Source organism: Dermacentor silvarum, chromosome 2 (assembly GCF_013339745.2).
Source record: "Dermacentor silvarum isolate Dsil-2018 chromosome 2, BIME_Dsil_1.4, whole genome shotgun sequence".
In the NCBI taxonomy this organism is placed as follows: Eukaryota; Metazoa; Arthropoda; class Arachnida; order Ixodida; family Ixodidae; genus Dermacentor; species Dermacentor silvarum.
This window is the reverse complement of record NC_051155.1, coordinates 166,535,395-166,560,882: the sequence shown is the minus strand read 5'-3', so window position 1 is coordinate 166,560,882 and position 25,488 is coordinate 166,535,395. Positions and strand designations below refer to the sequence as shown.

General features: G+C 45.6%; 1 protein-coding gene across 6 annotated transcripts in view; it reads left to right on the top strand.

Annotated features, from left to right (window-relative positions):
* The window catches only part of LOC119442050 (spatacsin-like), a 105,934-nt gene that overhangs the window by 19,761 nt on the left and 60,685 nt on the right, over window positions 1–25,488 (top strand). For 2 of the 6 annotated variants that reach the window (XM_049661845.1, XM_049661841.1), the window contains exons 5-10: window positions 4,316–4,457; window positions 5,395–5,545; window positions 6,607–6,779; window positions 10,456–10,680; window positions 13,721–13,903; window positions 22,563–22,762. In XM_049661845.1, coding sequence (XP_049517802.1) covers window positions 4,316–4,457; window positions 5,395–5,545; window positions 6,607–6,779; window positions 10,456–10,680; window positions 13,721–13,903; window positions 22,563–22,762 — 1,074 coding nt within the window. Of the gene's footprint in view, window positions 1–2,187; window positions 2,446–2,519; window positions 2,651–2,718; window positions 2,914–3,193; window positions 3,612–4,315; window positions 4,458–5,394; window positions 5,546–6,606; window positions 6,780–10,455; window positions 10,681–13,720; window positions 13,904–22,562; window positions 22,763–25,488 lie in introns of those variants that run through there. The other 4 variants (XM_037706762.2, XM_049661842.1, XM_049661843.1 and 1 more) reach the window with 4 other exon arrangements.

The window sequence follows — 25,488 nt, the reverse complement described above, 5'->3', positions numbered from 1 at the left end:
ATCACCATTAATTCTGGGGAAATATGCACTATTTGGTGACACTACAAGTGAAGGCAAGACATTTCATTCTGATGCTGTTGTGCAGCATTGCAGTGAGTTGCAATTTGTTGACCCTTCATTTCACAGGAAAAGGTCGAATAAAATATAGTTTGGCTAGTGCTACATATGCTGCACCTAAAGTTGAATGGTGTGGCACTCACCCTTAGTTTACTAAAAAACTGCTTCAAGGTGCAACACTTGTGGATATGGTTTGCTTCAAATGGTAAGTGAATCCTAGACCTAGCAACATGTGTGCTGGAAGGAGCCCAGCTTCAGCAGATGTATGTATGCATGCGATGACATCATTGCTTGTGCTCGCAAACATTTTGTGTCATAGTACCTTTGATCTTGTGTTGAAAAAGGGAGTTGTTTTCTGGTACGTAATAATGAGTGACTAATGCAAACGTACAAACTGGAACATTACTTTGTCATGCATGCTTTGTAGCACTCATGTTTGAGAAAGCGTCGTATACGTGCTTCATTTCAAATTTAAAAAAAATCATAATAATAAATTCGAGGAACATTTATACCAATTAAAAATAGTAATGAAGCATTCTTTTTTATATTAATCCGCCATGTACAAGCCTCAAATGCAAGACTGCTAGACATCCAGGTAAATAGTGTTTCCAGGATGTTTAAAGGTAAAACTTGCTGTGTTTAAAAAACTGCTTTAAATGCGTGGTTTTTTACAGTGTAAACTTATTGTGAAGTATTATGGTTTCTGAAAATTTTTATGTAGATGTATAACACAGTTTCTATACTCTATGAAGGCTGTTGTGCTTGAGTATGCAAACCTATATGGTAAGCCATGTCCAAAGGTGACACGTGCCATATATAGTAACTGCATCTGGAGCACCTGGTAAATGTTGCAGCACTGTGGCTGTTGCGGATAGTGATAATGAAGCTACAGCATTGTGTGGATCCATATTTAAGTCGCGTCCGTCACATATTCACTATTTTAAGTCTTAGAAGCTCTTCGAACTTTGGGTAATGAGCATATCAATTTGATCCGTGTCTTGGGAACCATGGTAAAATAACGCATGATCCGGGAAATCGTAACATTCGATATAACGCTTGCGACAGCCCAGCAAAAAAAAAACAATTCACTCCAATTGGAAAAGCCTTACTTCCAACTGGTTACGACTGGGCCAGAGGAGAAACCAATTGAGTTGAATGAACTGGACCCAATTGGAGAATCCCTAGTTCCAACTGGTTACAATTGAGTCAAAGTGAAACCAATTGAGCCCAATTGGACTTGCCATTTTGAACCAGCTAGGCCGACCTTACATTACCAATCGAGTCTAATTGGACTACCGATAGGAATAATTGAACTAGAACGTAACTAACTGGGAAATCATACTTGCAGGGTACATATGTGTATTGGTATTGCCGGGGCCATTGGTGCAATTGGTCATTCCAACCAACTGGTACCCACTGGGTACAATTGGTAACTCCAACAAAAACCAATTGGTCACGTTCCAGTTGGTCCAATTGGTCCAGTTATGTACTAATTTACGACTGAAAAATTTCCAACTGATACTTGGAAATCCCCCCCCCCCCTCTTTTTTTTTTTTTTTTTTTTTTTTTTTTTTTTTACAGGGAGCGATTTGAAGCTGACTAGAAATGCCATCAAACCTGCGAAGTGTCCGTCAACGGACACCGCAATTTTTGTGATTTCGCAATTTTTTGGACGCACCAATTGGAAGGCAAGCGTGACAAGCAGAAAATAAACGGGACCGCGGCGTTCCAAGTTGATTTGGCACGGCACTCGCCTGAATGCGCTCAAGGTATTTTTGTGGCGTCCGACCATTGATATTATCATAGAATAAAGAAAAACTATGGAACTGGTAACTTTGACCAACGCCTCTTTTGCTTTGACATCGCATATCATAGTTTATCGAGGAGGCTACGCCCACATGTTTATTGCTACGGCCGTAATGCAGTAATGGCGTGCGCTTCGCATACGAGTAATTGAACGCGAACCACTTGAACCTGTGGAAAACAAGAAGTGTTTTGCCTGTGTTTACACGCGCGGTTATTTCTTTGTGGCCAGTTGTACATTTTGTACGAGGTTATGCCGCACTGCACTTACACAACATTTGACTCTAGTTAATTTCACAGGGAGCGCTGCCGTAGCATCTTTTGCACGTGACCGTGTTTACATCTGCTGGAGGCGTGTGCAGCGAGTTTGCAACGAGTGCGATCGTCATGTTGCAGAGTTTACGTAGTCATAGTCATGGCTTTTACCGTGTTGAAGAAAATAAGTCATCGTAGGGAACTGATACAAGGAACTGTGATAAGCCCGTCGCCGAGCCTCGCGTCGTATTGTTATTTGAACGACTGCTGTCTCAGAGTGGTAGACTTAAAGACCGAGTTTGTCACAGCACAAGTCGACGGTGTACAAGAGTAAGCCATTTATATCGGAACTAGCTCGTGCCTCCCTTAGTGGGATATTTATAATTTTGTTATTTCAATTTCAGCTTCATATGGAGAGAAGGAGTAAACGCAGACGAGCTTCTAATCGTGTCAAACGACCATGATCTATCGCTGAACTCATCGCTTGTCACCGGGCCGCTTGTGAAAAAGCAGCTTAAATGGACTTCTCTACACGGTCAGTCTCCCAGCTGTTTTGTCTGCTGGAAGTGTGTGAACCTGTGTGATCTTGTCTTATTTTTGCAGAGCCTGAGACAGTCGAGCTGATTTACTGCAATGCTAGCACCTTCGTATTTCTTATCAACAAATCCCACCTTGCGAGCGCTGTCTTGATAAGTGATGTGTTGGAAACTGTATGGTGCCTGGAATCTCCTTGTGATATACTTAAAGTGAGAGTTGTAGGATCAGACCTGCATGTGCTTACGTCACAGGGAAGCCTTTGTATCCTTTTCACTGATGAAGGGCTTGCATCGCGTCCGCACATTTGTAAACTGAGGCATCCGAACATATGTCGACCAATTTTTGGATTGCATTATCTCAATTGAATTATTGTACAGCTGGAGTACAACAGTTGATTTCATAATGCAGTCGCGCAATCACTTACAAAGCATGAAATGGAAAAGCTGTGTATGACCGAGTTTCGTTTTTATATTTACGAACGAACTGTACTTGTGTTGTTGACGTAACTCGCGCACGGCATGAACCTTGACGATTTTTTCAGTTTCGTACGATATTAAAGATGGCTTACAGTCTGCACACTGGGAGCTGCAGGAGGACCTCTTCGATATTACGAAGAGCTCCGACTTCTGTGCCTTCCACCATTCAGAAGCTGCCATTATTTGTGTTGGCCACACGAAGTTGTACAGGGTGCGCTTGCGACATTCGCGTGACGAGAAGGATGCTCCTAATCGTGCGATCAAGTCTAGAGGCATCATCACTGGCCTCGCGAAACGAAGTTCCAGCCCCGCAGCTAGTGCTCACTGCCAGCTGTTGCTTGATCTGTCAAGCCAAGATGCCGACCAGCATATCATGTGGATGCCAGATGACAGACACCTGATTTTGTGCTGTGGTGTTCGAGGCCTGCAAAATCTGGCGACTTTAGAATTGGATGCCAATGGGGTGTTCTCTTTGATGCCCTGGTGAGATTTTGAGCTCCTTATATTTGCAGGCTTGTACTGTGGAAGCAAGGGAAGTTATTCCTTCTAGAAATGTTGATTCAAACCGGCTGTGTGATGGCCGATGGGCAGCTTTTAAGCCATCATCTGATAATTTTGTCCATGATTGCAATTAAAAGACACAACACTTGCCAGCATTTCGGTTCGGGTGCATATGTATGTTGTGATTTTGTTCAAAAACACATTCTAGAAATCCAGGTGGCCAAAGTAATTTAGAGCTACAGTACTTGTCTCTCGTAGCATGTGTGTTGGTGTGGGACATCAAACATTATAATTTTAAATTTGATTTCAGGAAATTACACATTATAGTTACTTTTGTTATTTGCAGCCTGACCCTTTGCTGGCTTGAGGCTTAGCTTGCATGACAAAAAAAAAAAAAAAATCGATAAGCCCAAAACAGGGTTTGATCAGTCATCATTACAGTTTGATTCGTCTTACTGAGTGCAAGTTCGTGTTGGAAAGCCTGCATTTATTAACTTGCATGAGCCCCAGTATACACATTTCTCTTTCCTTTCTGCACTGAAACTTCTCCCGAGTTTCCAATTTTCTTGTGACCTTTGATGCAGCCATTATTCTTAGTTAATTGAGCACACACAGTGCTTGTCGAAAAAAATAAAAACAAAAATAATAGTGCATTGTGCACATTATGACATGTTTCTTTTGCATAGCGAGAGTGGCTGGCCTGGAGAAGGATCATTTTCGGTTGTTTATGACACCAGAAGCACCATTGGGCACGCACCAGTGTTTCTCTTTCCTCATTTCACTGCGACGCTGACATTTGGTGCTGCCACTCGAAGACTGCTTGCAGAGGTATGCCTCAGTATGGTTTTTCAGTGCTTCTCACTCTATTGCATGATGGCATTTCTGTTAGACTTAAAAGCATGGGAGCTCACATTGACAGTACACTTCTTACATAAGTGCCATCAATTATTGGCCTTTGCTTTTATCTCTCTCTCTCTCTTTGCCACAGCAATTGTTTCATCAATCGATGGATTCATATCATAAGTGGCAGGCATGCAAATTCTGCCCAATGAGGATAAGTCTTAACATAAGTAAAGCTGGGGAATATAGGTCCCAATCACCCAGCTGACTTAGCAATTTTGATATACACATGCATTCATGTCTATACCACAAGCATATGAAGCAGCATTGTAATTGCTGTGGCTGAATATTATTACTCTATTTGTCTGGTAACCTCAAAATTGAAGTGAATTTTCTGGTGAAATTTTCAAACAGTAAACAGAAAGCTGTGAGAGAGCAAGTCAGTGAAATGAAAGGGGTGCAAGCGTCTACTCACTAGTCAAGTTGTCAAAATTGCAGTTTCTGGCAAAAGTTATCAGTAAATTTTTTTTTACTCCTGCTGTAATAGGTATCATGCATTATGTCTTACCTTATGTTGCGAGCTGTTGTGAAGTTTCTTAAACCAATTATGATGATGTCTGCCTACTGTGAACATCATAGGGATGCTGGTGACATCACCAAGCCCACAGTAAACTGGATTGGCAGTGCCAATAATGAGGGAGCGACTGCTTGGAATTGTGCTTCATATTTATGGGGTCCCCACAATGTGCTAAGCAGTTATATTTGGTCTAGATAGTCATGATCGAGCACCATTGGTTGTGCAAATTTTCCAAGCCTGCCCGAGGGCCCTGTTTAAGGCACTGGTAGCTGGCTCTGCTAAACTGAATTGAACACAGAGTCACAAAAGCCACTTTTGCGGCTGAGTCATTCTCTTCTTCTTACTTAGGTCATGGAGAGAACGGGAACGCGGGCAGCTGAGACCTTGTCCCAGTTAAATCAGTGGCAGGTGATGACTGTTGACCTTACTGTGCTCCTCCGTGGCGTCCAAAATCGACAGCTTGACATGGTGGCTTTCTTCCTAAAGGCCAAAGAAGATGGTAAGTGATAAAGACTGAATATGCATTTGTTTCACTGACAGATTTTTATCCTTGTCGTCTCCCTGCCACCCATGTGGCAGCAAACTACTTATATGTTGCTTGTACTAAGTGTATACTGTATGCATTAGCAGTGCAGTTATTTTTACTGAGAACCGTGGTATAATTGTTATTTTTCTGAGGCTTGCATTGACATTAAAATGAAACACACGGCAGAAAGACGGTCGCACCGAAGAATGGTTTTGTTTTTCTATATTTGGGGGGGGGGGGGGGGGGGGGAGCATTGCATTTGTGGAATGCAGAAATGCTCATGTACATTATGAAAGCCTACATTGGTAAAATTGATAGTTAATGCCCTGCTGTGCTATCTCCCAAAGCCTAAGTGTTGCATTGGGACAGTGAGCCCAGTCAGCGAATGAACAAATGAATAAACCTGAAGTAAGAACATCAAACATTTTAAGTTCCTGCAGGCCATTTGCAACTTATATGTAGTTTGGCTGAATAAGTGAACTGTGCACCTGCATACATGAAACACTACATCCTGCATACATATCATAATTTAAGATAGGCTGTTACTTTTTATTGCGATAGAAATTATAGAAACACTTCAGGCGAACTTCCACTGTCCTCGTCACTGTCACGGCGTTGTTCAGTATAAACCTCACTTTGTATGATGGCTGCCTAATAATTTGCTCTCGCAACGAATGCTTCGGCTTTTGAGCAAAACTGTGACTTATTTGCTGGGCACAATGAAAACGTTTCCACTCTCCTTTGTGTGTTAATGCAAAGGACTTAACATGATCAACAGTGGTAAAACAAGGGAGATCTCAAGCCAGTGACATCTCTTTTTCGACCACTGATGATCTGGAGTTTACTGTGGAGAATGGTAGCACGAAATAAAGGAACATGACGTACCAACTAGCCCAGTTCGCTACCCTTCTGAGTGATCTGAAGTTTTCATCTTCCTACGAACCTTTGTCTTGCTTGGAGCACTTGTCACTTGAATAATAGTTTGAAGAACCATTCCTGTTCTTATTTTTGATCTGTTCCATTTTCTTCTCAAGCCCTGGCAGCACAGTTGTCCAAGGAGCCTGAGCCACAGCAGAGCAGTGCTCAGTTGCAATTGCTGTCCAGGGAAGCAGAGACATGGAGCAAAGTGTTGGAAGAGCTGACGGGAATCATCAAGCAAAACTCCGAGGATCTTTCATCAAAGCTGTTCTCCCAGCAGTTGCTTCAGGTGACTGCATCTTGCTTGGAGGCAAACATTTTGAAAGTCAGTGTAAAACAAAGGAAGAATCTTGCACCTCTATTTGTGAAGGTATCAAATACATTTCACACATAGCTTACTGCAGAAAAACATGCTGGAGCAGTTGGCAACTTACATGCATAATATTAATTATTGTGCTTCGAAAGTAGTGTTTTGCAGGTCAAAGTTTGATTTATGACGTCATGTTAAAATGCAATGTCTTTGTTGCAAAAAGTCATTTTCTTCAAATATGTAAGAAGCCTTTGTATGATGGATATTGCTGTGCAGTTCGTCTTCAAAGCATGAAATTACTCTTTGCTTTTCTCTTTTGTGTCAGCTAGCTTAGGGAAATCACTATAGTGTGTAGGGACAAGGGGGTGCCAATGGCGCTATGCCTTGGCACACTGCGCAATGCGGTTGGCAACCACGGTCCAGTACAAGCTCGAGGAAACAACTTATGACAACCACATGTATACTCGGAAAGCATTTATTACGATTTCCACTAACACTTCGAGCAAGCCAGCTAGCTATATTTTACATCACTGAGGGATTCCTCGAAGAGGAGACGCTTGGTAAAGAGGGGATTCCGACTTACCAGCCGGGGATATGGGTGGCTGCCGTGACTGCCACGGCAAAAACGTAATTGACTAACCACATGAGGGAAAGCGGGAGCAGCCATGGAGCCTTCCGCGCTTGCCACTTGCTGGTGACCAAAGAGGCTCGGCGGTGTCGGAGGATCTCATGTGACACGGCCCGGTGGTGCTGGTAACGCTTGCGATTCCCATGTGCAACCTGTGTGAAGAGGTTTCCCCCTCTCCCCAAACCTGTTTGATGCACCCGCTCGACGTTTGCCGCGCGGAAGACCACCTTGGGATATGGATTCCCACAAGCGTTTAGAGTTGTCATGAACACAGTTAGGTAGGGTTTAGTAAGTAGGTAGTCCCATTACTTTGCAACGTGCTAGAAAACGGTTGTTACGAATCGATTTTCGACCCGCGTCGGTTGATACGAATAAATGCCGCCCCACCGACGGCCGCGAAAGAGAACTGCGTGCAGTCACGCGCTTTCTCCATTTCTCTTTTGGTGCGGAGGCGCGGACGCGACGCCAGACAGTGCGGAGGCCGCGAATGGGCGTGAAGAGTTTGAAGCGGTGCTTTTGTTGTTTTTGTGCTTTTCCTCCTTTTCCGCATGCCATCGGGCGGATGGCTGCCGTGCTTCGGGCCGCGTTCTTTTTTGCGCCATTTTGACTAGTCGCAGCGAGCTATGTCTACCGAGATACGATCTCAGCTGATTCGCGCGGCCGTACGCTGAGGCGCGGGAGCCTCCGTTGGCGCGTCTTCCGTCGGCTGCGTTATCGGTGCCGATGGCACAGGGCGATTGTGGGTTTCGCTGCTGGAGTCACACGGTGCAAGATAGCGCGGCACGTAATCCACAGTGCAAGGTTGCGCTCGTTCAGTCGGGTGCTCCTCTGCTTCTCCCGCTAATCGCCGTATTTTTCTTGCGGTAGGAGCGCTTCCGTATTCCGAAGGCGTGCTTCGTTCAAAGTTTATTCGCCAACGAGCGACGATCCATCACTAACCTGCGAGTTCTCAGAATCCGAATTCTGTGTGTCAAGTGAAGACGCCGGCGTGATTTACGAAGCAGACAACTGCGGTTGCCATCTTGCCCCTGCCACAGCAGCAACCAATGGAGAGACGCCTTTCAGCACGGCAGCCAATCGGAGGCCCGCTTTTACCTGTTTGATGCACCCGCTCGACGTTTGCCGCGCGGAAGACCACCTTGGGATATGGATTCCCACAAGCGTTTAGAGTTGTCATGAACACAGTTAGGTAGGTTAGTAAGTAGGTAGTATCTACATAACTCCAAGAACACTGCTCACACCTGTTGAAGTGGACACCATAGTTGAAGCAAAGATGGCATCATGTGATTTTTGCCTTCTGTAATAGATATAGCAATTATTTCAGTTGTTGCCAATAGAGCCGTTTTTCAATAATGTTATAACTCTTTCTCACAAGGTGTTACATTGATGGATACTTTGTTGTTCATCAGCAGTTTACAAATTTTTTAACAATCAGCCTTGTCCTGGTGCTACAGCGCTATAACCATTTTAAGTGTGAAATGCTTATAGCTGCCTTTAGTATAATCTCAGACAAGCTCTCAAAGACTCTCATGGTCTATTATCGGCTTCGTCAGGTCTGGCTTGTCTTTCGCAGGGAGTTGCCAAACACAGTTTGTCACTAGTAGTTGGGTAGCGAAACAAAGAAAAGAACATTCTACGGCAGTGGTTGAGCTAAGGATTGAACCCTGGGACTCTTGATTCAGAGCGTGGCATTTTGCCTACTAGGCTGGGAACTCGCTAGTACCAGCGTGTAATATACAGATTAACTACTGCAGCTGGCTAAGCAAGTGGTGTGTTTTGTTGTAAATGAATTTGCTAGTGTGGTTCAGCTATTTAGACTGAGAACAATACAGAATGACTGAGACCTTAAATACTTGTGAGCAGTGCTCTTTGTAGGTAACGGCGACAGCAGATGCTGCTCAAGTGCATCCAGGTGCAACAGGGGCAGGGCATAGTGTGTTCCTTCAGTGTGTCCAAGGCTATGATCAACAAGAAACAGCTACAGCCACAGTGACCTGCCACAGTGATGGCAAGAAAGGCAATTTATCTGCATGGAACTTGTGTTATAGACAAAGTTGCATGCTGGCAATGAGGGACAAGTACAAGGCAGTGATTAATGAGTCTCTGAACATTGAAGTAACAAGGACTCATTGAAGATGACATTCCAAGGAGGAAGTTGTTTCATTAGACATAAGTGCACACCAGTGCATGAGTTCCTGGTCATGTGTGGGAAGAAAAAGAGGGTGCAGGGATGCTGGTTGCTTGGGTGGTTGGTTACACTAGCTGTGTCTGTGTGTAGTGTAATTAACAGTGCCACTTAGATGCCACACCATAGGCCAGAGCAATTTTATCGTACACCTCATATGCACATGTCATTGTAATTTGTGTCATACGTGGTTGGTACCATCCGCACCCCGTTGACTGTGCGGTGCACCTAATGCTGCTCTGGTGGCTGTTGTCTGTCAAGTCCTCATTCAGTGCATATGCCAAGAAAGCATGCTGACATTGTGAGCATGACTTTTCACCATAACTGGCTTGTGGTTAATACCGAATACTGATAGACTTTCCTACATGATAGACTGCAGTGGACGCTGCACAACCTGCTCTGTGTTTTTTGTCGGTTGTGCCAACTGTTGCCTGTATTGTCATGTTGTGCTGTGTTATGAATATAGAGCATTTCTTCCTTTTACGACAAGTAAATTAGGTGCTTGTAGTATATACTACAAGCAGCTAATTTATAGCTTGGTCAGCAGAATGCCATGCTAGCATTTAGAGGTCCTGGATTCACTTCTCATATCGTACATCTGAGAATCGTGTCCACTCACCAACATCAGACATAGCAAAAAAGAAGGTGATGAAAGCAGTTAAGTATTCTGTCACTAGTGAGAAAGATGCCAATGAGTAACAGTTGACTTACATTTGTTCTGTAGTATAGTAATTGATTTCATGCTTGTGCCTACTTCTGGATTAGATATAGACAATTATCTTTTACTGCAAAATGACGCTCCAAGGATATTCTTAGCTTCTGATGTTGCTCCACATTTTCAGCTTCTACTGTCCAGCCTTGTCCACATGCTCACAATGCTGCATCCACGAGACATGGATGACAGTTGGAGTGAAAGGGCAGAGCTTCGCAGGAGCATCTGCAAGACTCTTGCTGCTTACCTGAGTCAACTTCGAAGCCATGTTCACAGTAATGTGAATGAACAGCTTGTTGAACCCAAAATTGTCGCAGATGACTCAACAGTGGAGTGGGACAGACTGAGTGACCAGGTGCTGCTCCTTCAGAAGTTTTCGTAGCAAATAGGATCATTAAAGGATGCCCGTAATGTAAGCCTTTAATTTGCAACTCATTGATGAAGCAGCTCAAAGGTGTGGTAGCAAGAAAGAAATAACAGTGCATACAGATGCAAAGTGGTTCTTGTGTACCTTTTCTGTCTTATTTCTTCTCTTACGTTGCCCTAAAGCTCTGCAAACCTGTCTAGCTTCCTACATTTGTGAATTACTAAGCAAGTATAAAATAACAGCTCCTATTCAGCATTTGTGTCGACATCTTCATGTGCCTCCTGTTTTAGAAAAAAGATCCAGCTGTAAAAAAGACAGCATGCTAATTGCTATGCTTTGAAAGCATCCTTGCTTTCTTGCAGGTTTACGTGGTGCAGAACACGCAGGACACCAAAACAGACAGACAGATACTAGATGTGTAGATAGATTTATCTGTTTTCTTGCATGTTCTGCATCCTCAAACTGTGCGGCAAACCAATTCACTTAATTTTTAGTCTTGTGAAGTGTCATCACACATGCGAACTCAGTGCCATAGAGAGATACTGCAGAGTGAAGCCATAATGACCTCGTTATCTACAGGGGCTTGAGAGGTTTCCTTATTTCCATGCCTACTAGCTTGTACTTTAATGCTGTGTGTGCATTGAAGAGTACGAATGTGGTGGTGTGTATCATGAAGCAATGCAGGACGAATGATGATGGGTGCAGTTATTTAAATTTGGCACCTTTCATTTAATTTTTTTTTTTCTAATAAACATAGCAGATCTTTGGCAGATGTCGTAGGGTCCTGGCGAGACAGTAGCGGTAGTTTATTCTGTGTTTTCTTCATAATGGAAGACTGATGCTGGAGGCACTAGTGCTGTCATGCACTATTTAGAGGGGCTATTTAGGGAAGCGTCTATATGTTACAGAACAATTTTCCACCCTGCACTGTGTGGGGGTCTGCTATCTCACAGGAATACCGACCACCAAGGGTTTGAGCTTAGTGAGCCACTGGGCTGCGTCAGCTGTCTCTCTCATAGTCTAGTGCGCGGCTGCGTGCGTGCTCATGCCGCAATGGGGGGGCACAGAGCGCTACGCAAGCAAGAAAACACAGTATCGCCCTAAACTAGCTGAAGCCGTTTATTTGTCTCCAGCGATACCTAACACTGCACAAACACCTGTTCCCGACCTGGTGCAGGAATCAAAGGGATTCCCGCCGCTAACAAAAGTCCCCACGGCTATGCTGCTTGCTCGCGATAACCAATGGGCCCACTCGCGAGAGCTTGGGCAATCACCGTCGACTTAGGCCTCCAGTAAGTGCGGCTCGGTGCAATTTGACCACACGCAAGCACTAGGCAGCGCTCTTCGGCTTAGCTTGCGGAAAAGGATCAACACAAAGTATGCGCTTGCCGTAGGTGCAAAGGCACCGTAGACGAGCTCAAGTCTGAAACCCGAACAAAGGGGCCGGCAAACAAGAGGAAAATGTGTTCCTACCCAGTGCTGTAACAGAGAGGTCTCCCTCACGCTCGGTCACGCCACGGCTGCCAGCACAAGCGCCACTGTCACATAACGGTCCGTGGCCAAGGCCACCACCAACAACCATCGCGAGTGGAAAGGGAGAGGTGTAGGGACGACAGAACAGGTGAACAAAGGGGCCGGCAAACAAGAGGAAAACGTGTTCCTACCCAGTGCTGTAACAGAGAGGTCTCCCTCACGCTCGGTCACGCCACGGCTGCCAGCACAAGCGCCACTGTCACATAACGGTCCGTGGCCAAGGCCACCACCGACAACCATGGCGAGTGGAAAAGGAGAGGTGTAGGGACGACAGAACAGGTGAATGCCCGCACAAAGCCATCGGGGTGCACCGCAATCCCCAGAGATGTCACACTTTCTTGAGATAATAGCTGAATTTCAACTCTATTCCAGCTACAGTAAAACCTTCTTAATTCAGATTTCACAGGACCGAAAAAAATGTCCGAATTAACCGAATGTCAAATTACTGAGGGTATAAAAAAAATAAACAAATGCTTACTACGTCAACATGCTTTTATTTACTGAATGAATCAGTAAATCCTGTTTTTATTTTGCACTAAACCAGTGCGGAAGCCACAATTCTCGTCACAGATTAGTGCTCACAGCGGTGAAGGTCTTGCGACTTCCTTAGCAGCACATCCGCGGCCTGCGTCTTCATCTGAGACATGCTTTTCACTACTATGCGCACATCCTGGTTATTTTTTTCACCAGTGCGCTAGTCACCAACAGGTCTTCCGTCCATCGCAATGTAGTCCAAATCAAATATGTCCCCATTAATGAGGGTTTGATTCCATTAAACTATACAGATGCCTGCCGGGACTAGAGGATGAGTCTAAATGATTCCATTTTCTGAATTAATGAGGGTCAAATTAATGAGTTTGTACTGTATTATTTTTTCAGTTATTTTCACCATTTGCCATTGCTTCATGGGGTGCAATGCAGCTTTTAACATTATGATTGATTATTTGGTATGGCATGTCATAAAAACATAATAGAAAATTTCACCTGCTCATGCTCTGTATGGAGCTTATCTCATCACAAGATTTTACTGTTTTGCCTTGGGCTACAAAGCAGTGTGTTTATTACTGAATAATGTGTAACCATCTGTGCCCTGTGTGCAGCCTTGTTCGAAAGGGGAAAAAAAATGTATGCTTTCTTTGGTAAAAAATGTTAATTTGCTTTGCATTTTAGCTTCAACTGTGCAGAGCTTTGTACTCCTACCTGGCATATACATGTGTGTACATATCACTTGCTTCCGCTTCTTTAGGTATCAGCCCAAGCACTATATAAAGGCAACTTTGGCAACTTGGTTCAGTGTCCTTTCTGCTCAAGTGAAAAATCAGAAATATTTGTGTCAGCACTGTTATGTCATTCTTTTCTTTGCGTGGATGTTTGTGCTTTGTTCTTTTGTTGTCCTGGTTTCTCTCAGTGTGGTGTTCTTTGTGTATGCTGCCTAGCAGCATGCTGCTATTTGCTCATTATGTTTGTCTTGAAACATGATTTTGCTTTGACACAGGAGGTGATTCTGAAGTGCGTTCGAAATGGGAATGTGCCTGAAGGCCAATACCACCTGTTGCGTCGTGGTAAGATTGGGAAGGCAGATCTTATGAAGTCCTTTCAAGAAGTGGCAGAGCATGAAGCCCTGCACTGCCTGAGCAGCAACAACTTTGCCAAGTCTGACCTTGTCCTTGGCAATGTGGTGAGGTTTTCCTGTGCTGTCCATATTTTGATTACTACCAGTTAAGTGCTTGAGATTCATGAGGGGGGTAGTGGCCAAATGCTCCAACCAGGAGGCCAATTGCTGTTGTGGCGAGGGAGTGTCCTCATGATGCTCACTGGGCCTTGCTAATTTGTTTGCGCCTGGACTAATATAACACCACGAACTCTCAGCAGTTTCCGGTGCTATTCAGCGCATGCTCAGAAGCCACATTCAGGCTGTTAGACTGAGAACAGTTAGGTGTGAGGAATAATGTGCAATATCTTAGCAGCCTGTGGTTTGCAGACGGTATTGTCCTGTTCAATGCTGGAGACGACTTGCAACAAATGGTTTAGAACCTTAACCAGCAATGTTTAAGGGTACGCTTGAGGATTAACATGTAGAAGACTAAGGTAGTGTTCAATAGCCTGATAAGAGAACAAGAGTTCGGGATTACATTAGTATTAGTACTTTAATACAGTAAAAGCTTGTTATTTTGCATTCCATGGAGATGCTACGAAAATTCGAACTAACGAAAGTCAGAGAAAAAATAGCTCGGTTAAGGCATGTATATAGTTCAACGCGGCATGAGCGCAGCGCGCACACATGCTATCTCACTGTTCGCGAGAACAACGTCGTCTATATTTCGACGCACTGGCGCAGCCAACGTAATCGTACGTGGCCAACACGGTCCGATGCACCCAACAGTCGAAATGGTTCTTGCTCTATCTGTGCCGACTGCGCCGACCCACAATGCATTGCGTGAAGAAAAAAAGCTGCCTATGCGGCCCATGCCGCTTCACTGGCAGCCACAGACAGCCGTTCAAAGCGGCATGCGGGTTGGGGATTGTTCTGCTGCATGCTCTGAAGAGAGCAGCCGACGGCATGCGCATTGAAGTACAGTGGAGCCCGCTTATAACGAACCTGAGCGTCACGCGGCGTCCGTTCGTTATTTGCCGAAGATCGTAGTAAGTGGACCACAGCTAAAAAAAAAATGTGCTGGTCAAAACACATTAAAAATTTTTTTTTCGCAAAAAAGTCCGTGATGCTCGTCTGTTTCTGCAGTGCATATCTGGTGAGGGTGGTGTCCAGCTTAAAATATTTAGCGCGGAAGCGTGCTCTTCGCCGAGGCCCTTGGCATAGACAAGTTGCCTGAGACCCTCTATGTAGCCCATTGCTGCAGGTGCGCTTATGAGTGCTGGCTCTGAAGTTTCATCATAATCTGATTCCTCCGTGTCGCTCTTAGCCCGCACTTCAGGAACGATGTATCCTCCGTGTCGATGCCTCCCCCATGTTGGAGTCGACGATGCGCTGCCACAAATTGCCGCTCGACTGATCCTCTTCGGAAGCGCCAGGCTCGCCATCAGATACTACGACGACGAAGCCGGCCTTGCGGAATCAGTTCCGCACGCAAGCGGCCGTCACCTCCGCCCAGGCCGCTTTCATAATCTCAATGGCTGAATACAGTGAAACCCGAAGCGGCAAGTTGGTGGCTGGGCGGTACAGCGATGCATTGTGGAGCAAGCGATGCATTGTGGAGCAAATGATGCATTGTGGAGCAAGTGCTGCTTGCTCCACAATGCGGTGCCTGTGCGAAGCCCTAAAGGCATGTGTTATGTTGCCTAAATCAAGCTGCTGCATGTTTTCGGCGGCAGGAAAACTCCAGTCACTGCCGTCAGAGAAGTTAGAACGTGTTGCACTGAGTAGTTAAGCATGAGCAGCATGCGCCTGCTTTGCCTTTGCATGTCGCGGTCAAACTCTCCCAGCCACTCTGTGAATAAATCACACGTAATCCGCGCCTTCGCATAGTGCGTGAAGCGCAGGGGCACATAGTTCCTAAACCAACGTGGCTCCCCCCGAAGTCTTGCTGCCCGGCGGGCGCCCGCGGTCGCTTGGGCGGCGCGGAGACAGCACGTGTCGGCTGGGAGAGGGCGTGCCTGCAGGGAGAGGGTGGCTCGCTTGAGAGGGGCACAAAACGTGTAGTTCGCCTGCGAGGAGGCTAGGGAAAACAGTCCGCGCGCGCAAAGGGGTCGGAGGCTGTCGTTATATCTTGCATCACGGCGCCGGGTTTGCGTCGTCCGTTCGCTATAACCGATTGGCAGGGCTCAAAGATGTCCGTTGTACGTGCGATTTTGTGCCATTGAAATAATGTATATTTTGACGGCCGCGCGGGTTTTGGTCGTTTTAAACGAAAGTTCGTCTTAAGTGGGGCCATTATATGTGAGCTCGACTGTATGGGTGTCTTGCGCTGGAGTTTGAGGTATAGTAGCGGCGCCTGGTGGCGGCGAGAAAAGTTATCTGAGTAGTACCAGCTTGGGTAGTACTGAGCCCTGGCTGTGGCGAGGCACGTTTCTAGCTCGAGTTTTGCGTCGATTCGCACTTTTTTCTGCCCTTTTGCGAGTGCGAAAAGGCTCGTCACTTCTCACAGACCACGCTGACCGCGCTGCGAGCTGGGCGCAGCCTAGTTTAACGAAAACGGACTCTCCGTGTGCCGTGGGACGTAATGCTGGAAGCAGAAGGAATCGGCGACGCCGATCCGGAGAGACCTAGCTCAGCCTCGAAAAAGCATCACCGTCGTTACTGCGGCGTCTTGAGCTGCAACGAGCAAGAAGGCCTGAATCCCAACATCAGATTCTACCGTTTTCCTTCAAGGCCTCACGAAGCGGAGCGTCAGGTGCGCTGGATAACTTCACTACCCCACTACGAGCAGCACAGGTTTGAGAGTTAAATGTGTTCATCCTTGACCTCAAGCCAGCACGTTGAGGCAGCGCAGCAAGGCAGTATTGATTACAGCACAGCGATGTTCTAGCGCTGTCATATAAAGCTACATCAAGCGAAGCAGTGCACAAGCTCGCGCTGCAGCGCAATTCGCACGTAGTATGTTACTGCGAGCTCATATGCATTGCATCAGTTGTTTATCAGTTGCTAAAGGGACAGATGGCAGCTACTACAGCGCAGGCATAACTACTTGTTGTAGAATTTGGGAGTCGTGGCCTCAGAGCCCGACGTCAAACTGCGGGTCGCTCTCTAGCCTATGCCACCGGTGCGTCTCGCCACCAGTTGTAGAAGTTGGAGTCGGGCATATCCAAAGTGGTAGCTGGCCCATGCCGTCGTCCGCCTCATCCATGCTGAAGATGTTCTTGAACGGAGGAACAGGTTCTCATCGAGAACGAAGAGTACTGGGTTTATTTACATTATTTACATGAGAAGTAGTGGAACGTTACGTCTCATCAGTCTAGCATGACTGGATCGAAGCACACCAGAGAGCCACAAAAGTCCGCTTAAAAGCCCTCTGGCCAAGCCCTCTGGCCCTTTTCCAAGAGTCTCCTCCTCCTAGCGTCGTAGTCGGCGCTTGGGGGACATGTATTCTTTGCAAGGTGTAGTGGCATAGTGTCGCCGCTGATCTTTCCCGGCGGGACGTTTTTCAGCCTCCCGAAGCGATTTGTCACAGGCAATCAGGAGATACTTCAAGTTCGCTGCCCCCACTGGTCGCTGAACATAACATTGTCTAGTGGCACGCAGTCAACAAAGATTGCAGGAGGCTCGTCGTATCGCGGCATGCTGAGAGACCGCTGCCGTCGCGGCGCGTATCGTCATGCGATCAAATAGTTCTGTACACATGATGTCTGCTTATCGCTGCTAGGAATTCATTTATAGCAAATATTTCCTCACGTTTGTGCGCCTGAATCTAGCAGCGTGCAAGCCTTACCTGAAGTTCAACTTCGTACGCGACTCGCTTCATTTGCGATTGACACCGTGCTAAAACTTCGCCGCTTATTTCATGAACGGCGTACACGTATTCGGCGTTGCATAATTTCTTGCTTTTACGCAGCGTGCCACCCCTGAAAAAAATCTTCGGCGCCCCATATTCGCTGCAGGTCGTGGTACAACACAACCGAAAGTGGCGAGTCCATATTTCCGAAGCAGACGACCGAGCTTGGTACTACCCAGTTCAGGATAGAGGGTGCTCTTTAGCACCATTTTCATACCATTTTCGCAGCGCCCCCTGGGCAAAGCAGGAGCCCCACAGAGGGGACGGAATTTTGGCTGGCGCAGTGCAAGCGGCGTAGCGCACGCGACGCTCACCCGCGCGCAGAGAACGTTGGACATAAGGCGCATATTGCAAAACTTTGGACTATGGCGCATTTATAAAAAAGACGCGTTTATAGTCCTACGTTCTCGGTGCGTAGTCACGCTACGTCGCTTGAGCTGCGCCAGCCAAAATAGATAGGAAGTCAGTGTTATGGATCACAGAGCAAATGGCTATAGTAGAGCACTGCACGGGCTCGGGCTTACCTGAAAGCCCGGGCTCGGCCCGGCCCGTGGGCTGGGTCAAGTCGGGTAGGGCAGTTTTTTCACGGGCCGGGCTCGGGCATGGCATGGGCTTTTTAACCCGGGCCTGGGCCGGGCTTGGACTTTCTGGTGGTGTGCATGTAACATGCGACGAGTTATCCTCGTGCGTCTTGACTCTGAAAAACCTGTTGCTCCGGCACAGCTGGAAGCTAGCAGTGCTACTCCTGTGTACTTCCCTTTTCTTCTTCCGTCATATTTTGCGCTGTTTGAACAGAATGTAAAAGTCCAGAAAGACTGAAGTCGCCTCAAACCAAAGGATGCCATTGTATTCCTTACCTAAATCAGTGTAATTAATGCTTTCAGCGTGGTGTAAGCACGTTCGCGACTTTCCGATTCTTCAAAGGCGAAATGGTAAAACGATGACTGGTAAGATAAGATAATTCGTCATGCGGCTGAAATAGGGCACTGCGTCCATCCATAATTGCACGCTTGTTCTCAACCGGCCACCTAGCAGCAGCGCATTACGCTGCACCATGGTGCAACGAGAAGCTTTCTTTCCCCATTTACTCCATCCATGCGCTGCGCTCACGACCTGTCATGGCTGCGCTTCGGCTAGAGTGTACTAGAATACGGTTGAGTGGGACGAGCGGCTGGGGACGGCGCATGCTTTGCAGTGAGGCGCCCGACATGGAAAAATACTGTGGTGGCGTGGCGATAAAAGTGAATTGGGCCACATCAAAGTCGCGCCATTGGAAACTGCTGGCGATACTGCTCGGCTGGGTCATTCGTACTACTTCGCATGCTGGTATTTGCATTCAGACCGCTCAAATGCTGTTCATAATTGCATATGACATGTATTTATGCCTCAAGTATAAATTCCTTTTATTCTCTTCTTTATTTTATTTTTTTTAATGCCACTCGGTGGTCTTTTTCGGTCTTGGGTCAGGTTCGGGCCGGTTTCAAGCCAGGCTCGGGCCTAAGGTAAAGGGGTGGCGGGCCGGGCCGAGCGGGTAATGTTGATTATTTCCGGGCCCGGGCCGGGCCCGGGCCGGGCCCGGGTCTCGCCATAAAGCGTTTGGTCAGGCTCGGGACGTAAAATCGAGCCCGTGCAGGTGCTCTAGGCTGTAGCTTCTACTATTGTAGTTGAAATTAAGATGAAGGAATGAAGTTGGGCAGGCACTGTACTGCATAGAGCACATCGACAGGGGTTCTATTGGAGTTTCAGAATGGGGGCCAAGGGAAGGAAAACACAGGTAAGGATGCCAGAGATCTAAATGGTGTGATGAGGTTGTATTCAGTTTCACACATACCAGGCAATGCTATGAAGGCTTGAAAGAGGCTTCTCTCATTGCTCGTATTGGCGACCAAAAATCAGTGCTTCATCATGGTATGCATCATGCAGGGTTCGTACACCTCCTTGAAATGCTTGAAAATGAAAACCCTTCAATTTGGAAAAAGGAGATTCAAGGGTCCTTAAAACTCCTCGGAAATACATGTGCTTCTTGAATTCCTTGAAAAATCTGGTTCGGGGTGACGTTTGAACATTCAAAGCAACCAATTCTGCACAAGGACTATGCCATGAACACTGTCTATTGGGGAAACAATCCTAGATATTTTATTTTAAAAGTTTCACTAAATGATTGCAATGTGGCGAGTCCACAGCCACTGACAATAAGCTTGTTTAAATTACCATTACTGTACTAATTATACTACTAACAATCATGCCAGAAGGAGATTTACATCATTAAAATGGGAAGTCAAGTTACAAAAGCACCCGCTGTGGTGTCTTAGTATTGCGCTGTTAAGCACGAGGTCGTGGGATCAAATCTTGGCCGCAGCGGTCGCGTTTCGATGGGGTCGAAATGCAAAAACGCCAGGGCCCTGTGAATTGGGGGCACGTTAGTGGATCCTTTGTGGTCAAAATTAATCCAGAGTCCCTCACTACGGCGTGCCTCATAATCAAATTGTGGTTTTGGCACGTAAAACCCCCATAATTCAGTTCAATTCAACCTACGCCAAGTAATGAGCGTGAACCGTGTGTCCAACTCGGCAGCTGCGTAGCTGCAAGAAATTGCAGCTGAGGAGCAGATATCAATATTTTTCAGTGTATATGTTTGAGTAATGTTTGTTTCCCCCTCCTTGAATTTTGGCCTTCATCATTCATGAAATCCTTAAATTGACCTTTAAGTTTGAGTAAAATGTTCTGTATCTATTATGACGTATCTATTACTTAAAGGCATTGCAGATCTGAACCTATTTACCACTGTAGTACCCGCATCTGCTATGATGCCAGGGGGCGCTCACAGCAAGAACAAAGAAGGAAGTAAAGAAGGTAGTGGGGCGTAGGCTCCAGTTATCAGCTCTTCAGCTTACGTGTCCGTCATTTTTCCTTTTGCACTCCACACTGGTGACCCGGACATGATTCGAACACGCAACCTTCTGATCTGGAATCAAGTAAACAGAGTGGCACATTTTGCGACTAGCAGCCATAGCACACCTCTCACACTTACAACGAAAGCGTAGTTTGTTTAATATAGGAAGCACAAAGCTGCAGAAATAATACGTAATTTGACATAGCCTGATGTCAACGAGTTGTAGTCGTAGCATATAAAGTAATTATTCAATAGAACGCATTGCAAATCTGAAACTGCATGGCAAAACACACGGAATGAGACCTTTATGGCCGCCCTATTTGCGTAGCTCTTACTATGAAGTGTGGTATAGGAAATTTGCGGTAATATGATTGAGTCAGCCAACACAAGACAGGGGTAATGAGGGATCACTGGGAGAGGCCTTTGCCCTGCAGTGTGCATAAAATAGGCTGATGATTGTGATGCTGAAGTTGATTATACCCTATCAATCAATCAATCAATCGAATGACGGATCAATTAGACGTGTAATTCAACAATCCCCTTTCGTGGAAACACCACAGTGTGTGGCTCGTAGATAGCTATGTGTTGCTCATGTGGCTTGGCACACGACTTGATTTTAATACTTCTACCCTGGGAGTACCCTTTAGGCTTTGAGGCTCTTAAAAGGTTTTACCTCAGGAGCTCCTATCTGAATTCATAGAAACAGAGAAATCGTTTTCTTCAGCATCTAATGCACCTAATTTGCTAAGCTTTGTTGCATTGAAAAAATAGAGTTAGAATTTACCAGTTGTTGGCAGCAGATTTTTTTATTGTGGCCATCGATTTTCAAAAGTTGTTGAAAATTGCAAACCTAACAAGATGAAGCCTTAGAAACGCTGCAACTCAGGCATAATAATAATGATAATAAAAAATAGCATCACAATTTTGTAAGCTGAGACGTCTGTATTATACACTCCTCTGAAATCCTATACCAATTTTACTTGTGAATAAGGCTTTTGAAAAATCATCGTAAACATTGTAACAATTGCTTGTGAGCTGTAAACTTATACGTTACATTTTTCCATCTCAGATGCTCAAACAAATGCAGTTTACAGAACTGCGTCCATTTTTTGGTGTACAGTTGCAGATTAGTAAATATTCTACTTCAGTTTTTTTTAAACTTGTTGATGTTTTGCAATACTTGGAAAAGCAACAAGACAATAAATCAAACGTCTGCTTTAGACAGTGGCTGGAATTTGGCTTTCTGTCTTAAATGCAACACATTTAATTCAAAGGGATTCAGCAGCTTTAATGTGGTAATTCCTGCTGTTCACATGTATTTCAATGGGGAAGTCAGAGTTGACTTGAGCCGAAGCCTCCTCTTAAATGTGTGGTCACATAAGTTGACAGTTATTTTCTTGATTTTTTTACAGCCAGCACGATTGAAGTATAGTCTCGCCTAGTGCCATGCAATATTCAGCATAACTTATTCTGGCAAAACACTTGTACAGCTTATCTTGATGAGCTTTAAAAATCGCAAGAGACCTTGGTGGTCTGTTTTATGGAAGTAATGATGCATAAGGCTCACAGGTGCACCCTGCAATGGTTGGGCGCTCTTGTGTATGTGAGGGTTTAGCATTTTGTTGTGGCTTGGGAAGCACATTGAGCACATTGAAAGTGTATTGAGCTATAGGTAACTTTCAAGTACTTTTTAATAGAGTTTTAAAACAGTATGGATGACAAGAATCTCATTCTTGTTCCCCTCTTTTCGCACATTGGTGCTCTGGGTTAAAATGTACGTCAAGTGACTGAGATGTAAAATTCTATTTTTAGACATAGCAAGCATAATCAATTTCTCAATCAGTTCCTTGGTCATGTGATGTAATGAGGAGAGTCTGTTCTCATTTTTATTGGGGTTATTTTCCTATTTTGGGTGAATTCCCATCTCAGTACCTTGTGGTAGCTTCACACCATCTGCTGCCCTTTTTTCTTAACATGTTTTCTCCTGTCACACGCAGGGCTTTTCAAGTACAGAGAAGTTGAAAGAGATGCTGATGCTTTGCCGGGATCGTAGTATTACCAGGCTGCTAAAAGAAGAGCTGTCAAGTGCAGGTGTCTTGAGCAGTGATGAAACTCGTCTTCTGGAGAAATGCGACAGTATTGATGCCATATTTTGTGATAACAAGTCCTGGGCTTGCTCAGCTGCTACACGGCACCGGTGAGACAGTGAATATCTTGGTGTTTGTGGTTTGGTTGTTAGAGTATGTTCTCGTACAATTACAGTCAATGACCGATTTTCTGGGTGCCCGACTTTTCGGACATGCCCGATAATTCGGATGCCTCGTGGCACCACCATGTAACCTTACAATAGAGCCAATGCATAATGTCTAAAATTTCGTTCAATTGCAGTTCAATTTTCTAAAATTGCAGTTCAATTTTCTGGACTTTTTGCCATGACCGCAGGTCCAAAACGACATTTTGATTAACTCGCTGCCTCGAACCGGTGCTCTCGCATGCAGATCTGCACGCACGGCAACACTAGGCCTAGCTACTTCGACGTCCTCTACCAAGCTTCTTGCTGTTTAGTGCCATGTTTTTCATTGAAACAATTCGCCGTTGTCAGCAATGGCGCCGACTCTGCCTTCGTAATTCTTGCCAGCGGCTTCGAAGCTTGGAAAACACAGTGCGTTGCATAATGTCGGTTCCCGAAAGTCAGCTTCGCCTCGATACAGCAGGAATAGCGGTGAAGCATACCCTAGGTATTGCGGTGAAGAGTGGGAAGGAGCAATTGTCACGGGACACGGTATGTATTCCTTAATTATACACGCGTGCACCCGCCTTCTCCTATCACAGTACGAGCACCTGATACGCCTAATAAGTGTACTGGCAGGCCTTCAGAGCTATTTCGGACGTGCCTATGTCGATATGAGCCCTTGGGGGGCAGTAAATGGCATGCATTAATTTTTTCGGACTGCCCGATTTTTGGGACGTTTTCGCGGTCCCTAGGAAGTCTGAAAAATCGGACATTGACTGTATTTTCTTTCAGTTTTATGCTTTTCTTATTGTGCGTAGTGCTGAGTGGCTTATCCTGGCAGTTAATGACAGTATTGTGTCATGTGAGCTAACACCAAGGGCAAAAATAATGGAAAGAAATTGTATCATTATAAACTCTGGTTCCTAATTTTTTTCATGCTAGCACTGTCACTTGAGACACAATATGGCCACTAATGCTCTAGACCAAAGAGTGTAATTAGAGAGTTTTGAAATGAGGGGGTGCAAGCAGCTTGTGCACGCAAGAAATAGAGGCGCCAGTACTGTGCATGTGCACAACTGAATGTGTGCTTGTGTCCTTGCGTCCTCTGGGTGACTGGCTTAATTAATGTTAGTGCCCCAAAGAAGTCTTGTTACTCTCATGATATACAAGAACTTGCAAGAGAAGCTAAGCTGAGACTAGTCAAGACAAACTTCAATAAAACCACCTAGGTGTCGGAACATTGAGCATTGTGGGGCCATCATGACCTTTAATCTTGTGGTGACATTGCACAGTGGATGTTGACGTTCTTCTCCCGGCATGAGGGTGATAAACCGTCCATCGCAATGCATGATTACAGCAAAATGCCACTCCAGACGCTCAACTTTCTAGGCTCAGCTTCAATTGCCACTCACAAACGTTATGTACAGGTTTTTTGCTTCGTGTCCACAGTCTTTTGGCGTGTCAACTTAGTATGGTTTTTTCAAAGCATTTCTTTTATTTGGCCTTTTGTGGTTGATGCTATATTTTAGGAAATGCAAACATAGCCATGACTACACATTGACTGCACTACGAGCATGGGTGCCTTGCATTTGGAGATGCGAACTTATACAGTAAAACCTCGTTAATTCGACCTTAGATAATTCAGAAAATTGGATAATTTGGGCTCGTTCGTTGGTCCCGGCAGGCGTATGCATTATTTAATAGCATCAAACCCTCGTTAACTTGGACTTATCTGGCTGCACACTGGTTAATTCGGACAACCACTGAAGCATGGCGAACGCGCAGCGCCGAGATGTGCAACGCAATAGAGCAAAAGTGGCGCTAGCAGCCAATTGAAACGAAGTGGTCAAGTCTGCATTGCCATAGTCATCTTAGAAACCATATGCAATGCCTTCTGTAAAGGATGCCTGCTGCTTAAGCTGAGAAGCTGGTTTCGGCCCCTCTCCTTTTTCCTCCTCTTCACCAGTGTCGGCCGTGAGCACTGGTGCGGTGGCTGCCCTAAACTTGAATCACGTGTCCCTTCCTCCGAGATTATAGTGGCGTCTGCATTGCATTATAGTGGTTTCTGTTGAAATACCAATGGCTCTCGCCAAGCCATTGGCCAAGTGCACGCCAACCTCGTAGTCGTCACTTCGACTGCAACAGGAAGTACTGTCAGCTGCATGTGCTGTCAGCTGCGACTACCCTGAACTATGAGAACCTCTGCGCCGATGGGAAAACGGTGCGATGCGGCATGGATGTAGTAAAGGAGGCATTGCTGTACAGGAATAACAGAAATGCCTAATGCTTCGTGTCTATTTGTGCATTTATGTGTTTATCGCCGCACATGATGCCACTATGGCTGCATCTGCCTTTAGAGCAGCGTAGTCGCCATGTCTGATTGCGTCGATAACGACTAATGTTTTTTTTGCAGCGATTGTATCAAACAATAGTTAAGTTGTGACTAAGTGTGTGCGTTGGCTGCATACCTTCAGAACTGCATGGTTGTCATTCACGATCGCATCGATAACGACTGTGCTTTCTTCCGTAGTGGCTGCTGCGAGCAGTAGTTTCATTTTCACTCGGTGCGTGCATTGGTCGCGTGTCTACAGAAATGCGTAGTCATCATGCATGATCGTGTCACTAACGACCGCGGTTTTGTCCATAATGGTTACAGGCGAGCAATAGTTTTGTTTTGACTTGGTGTAGTA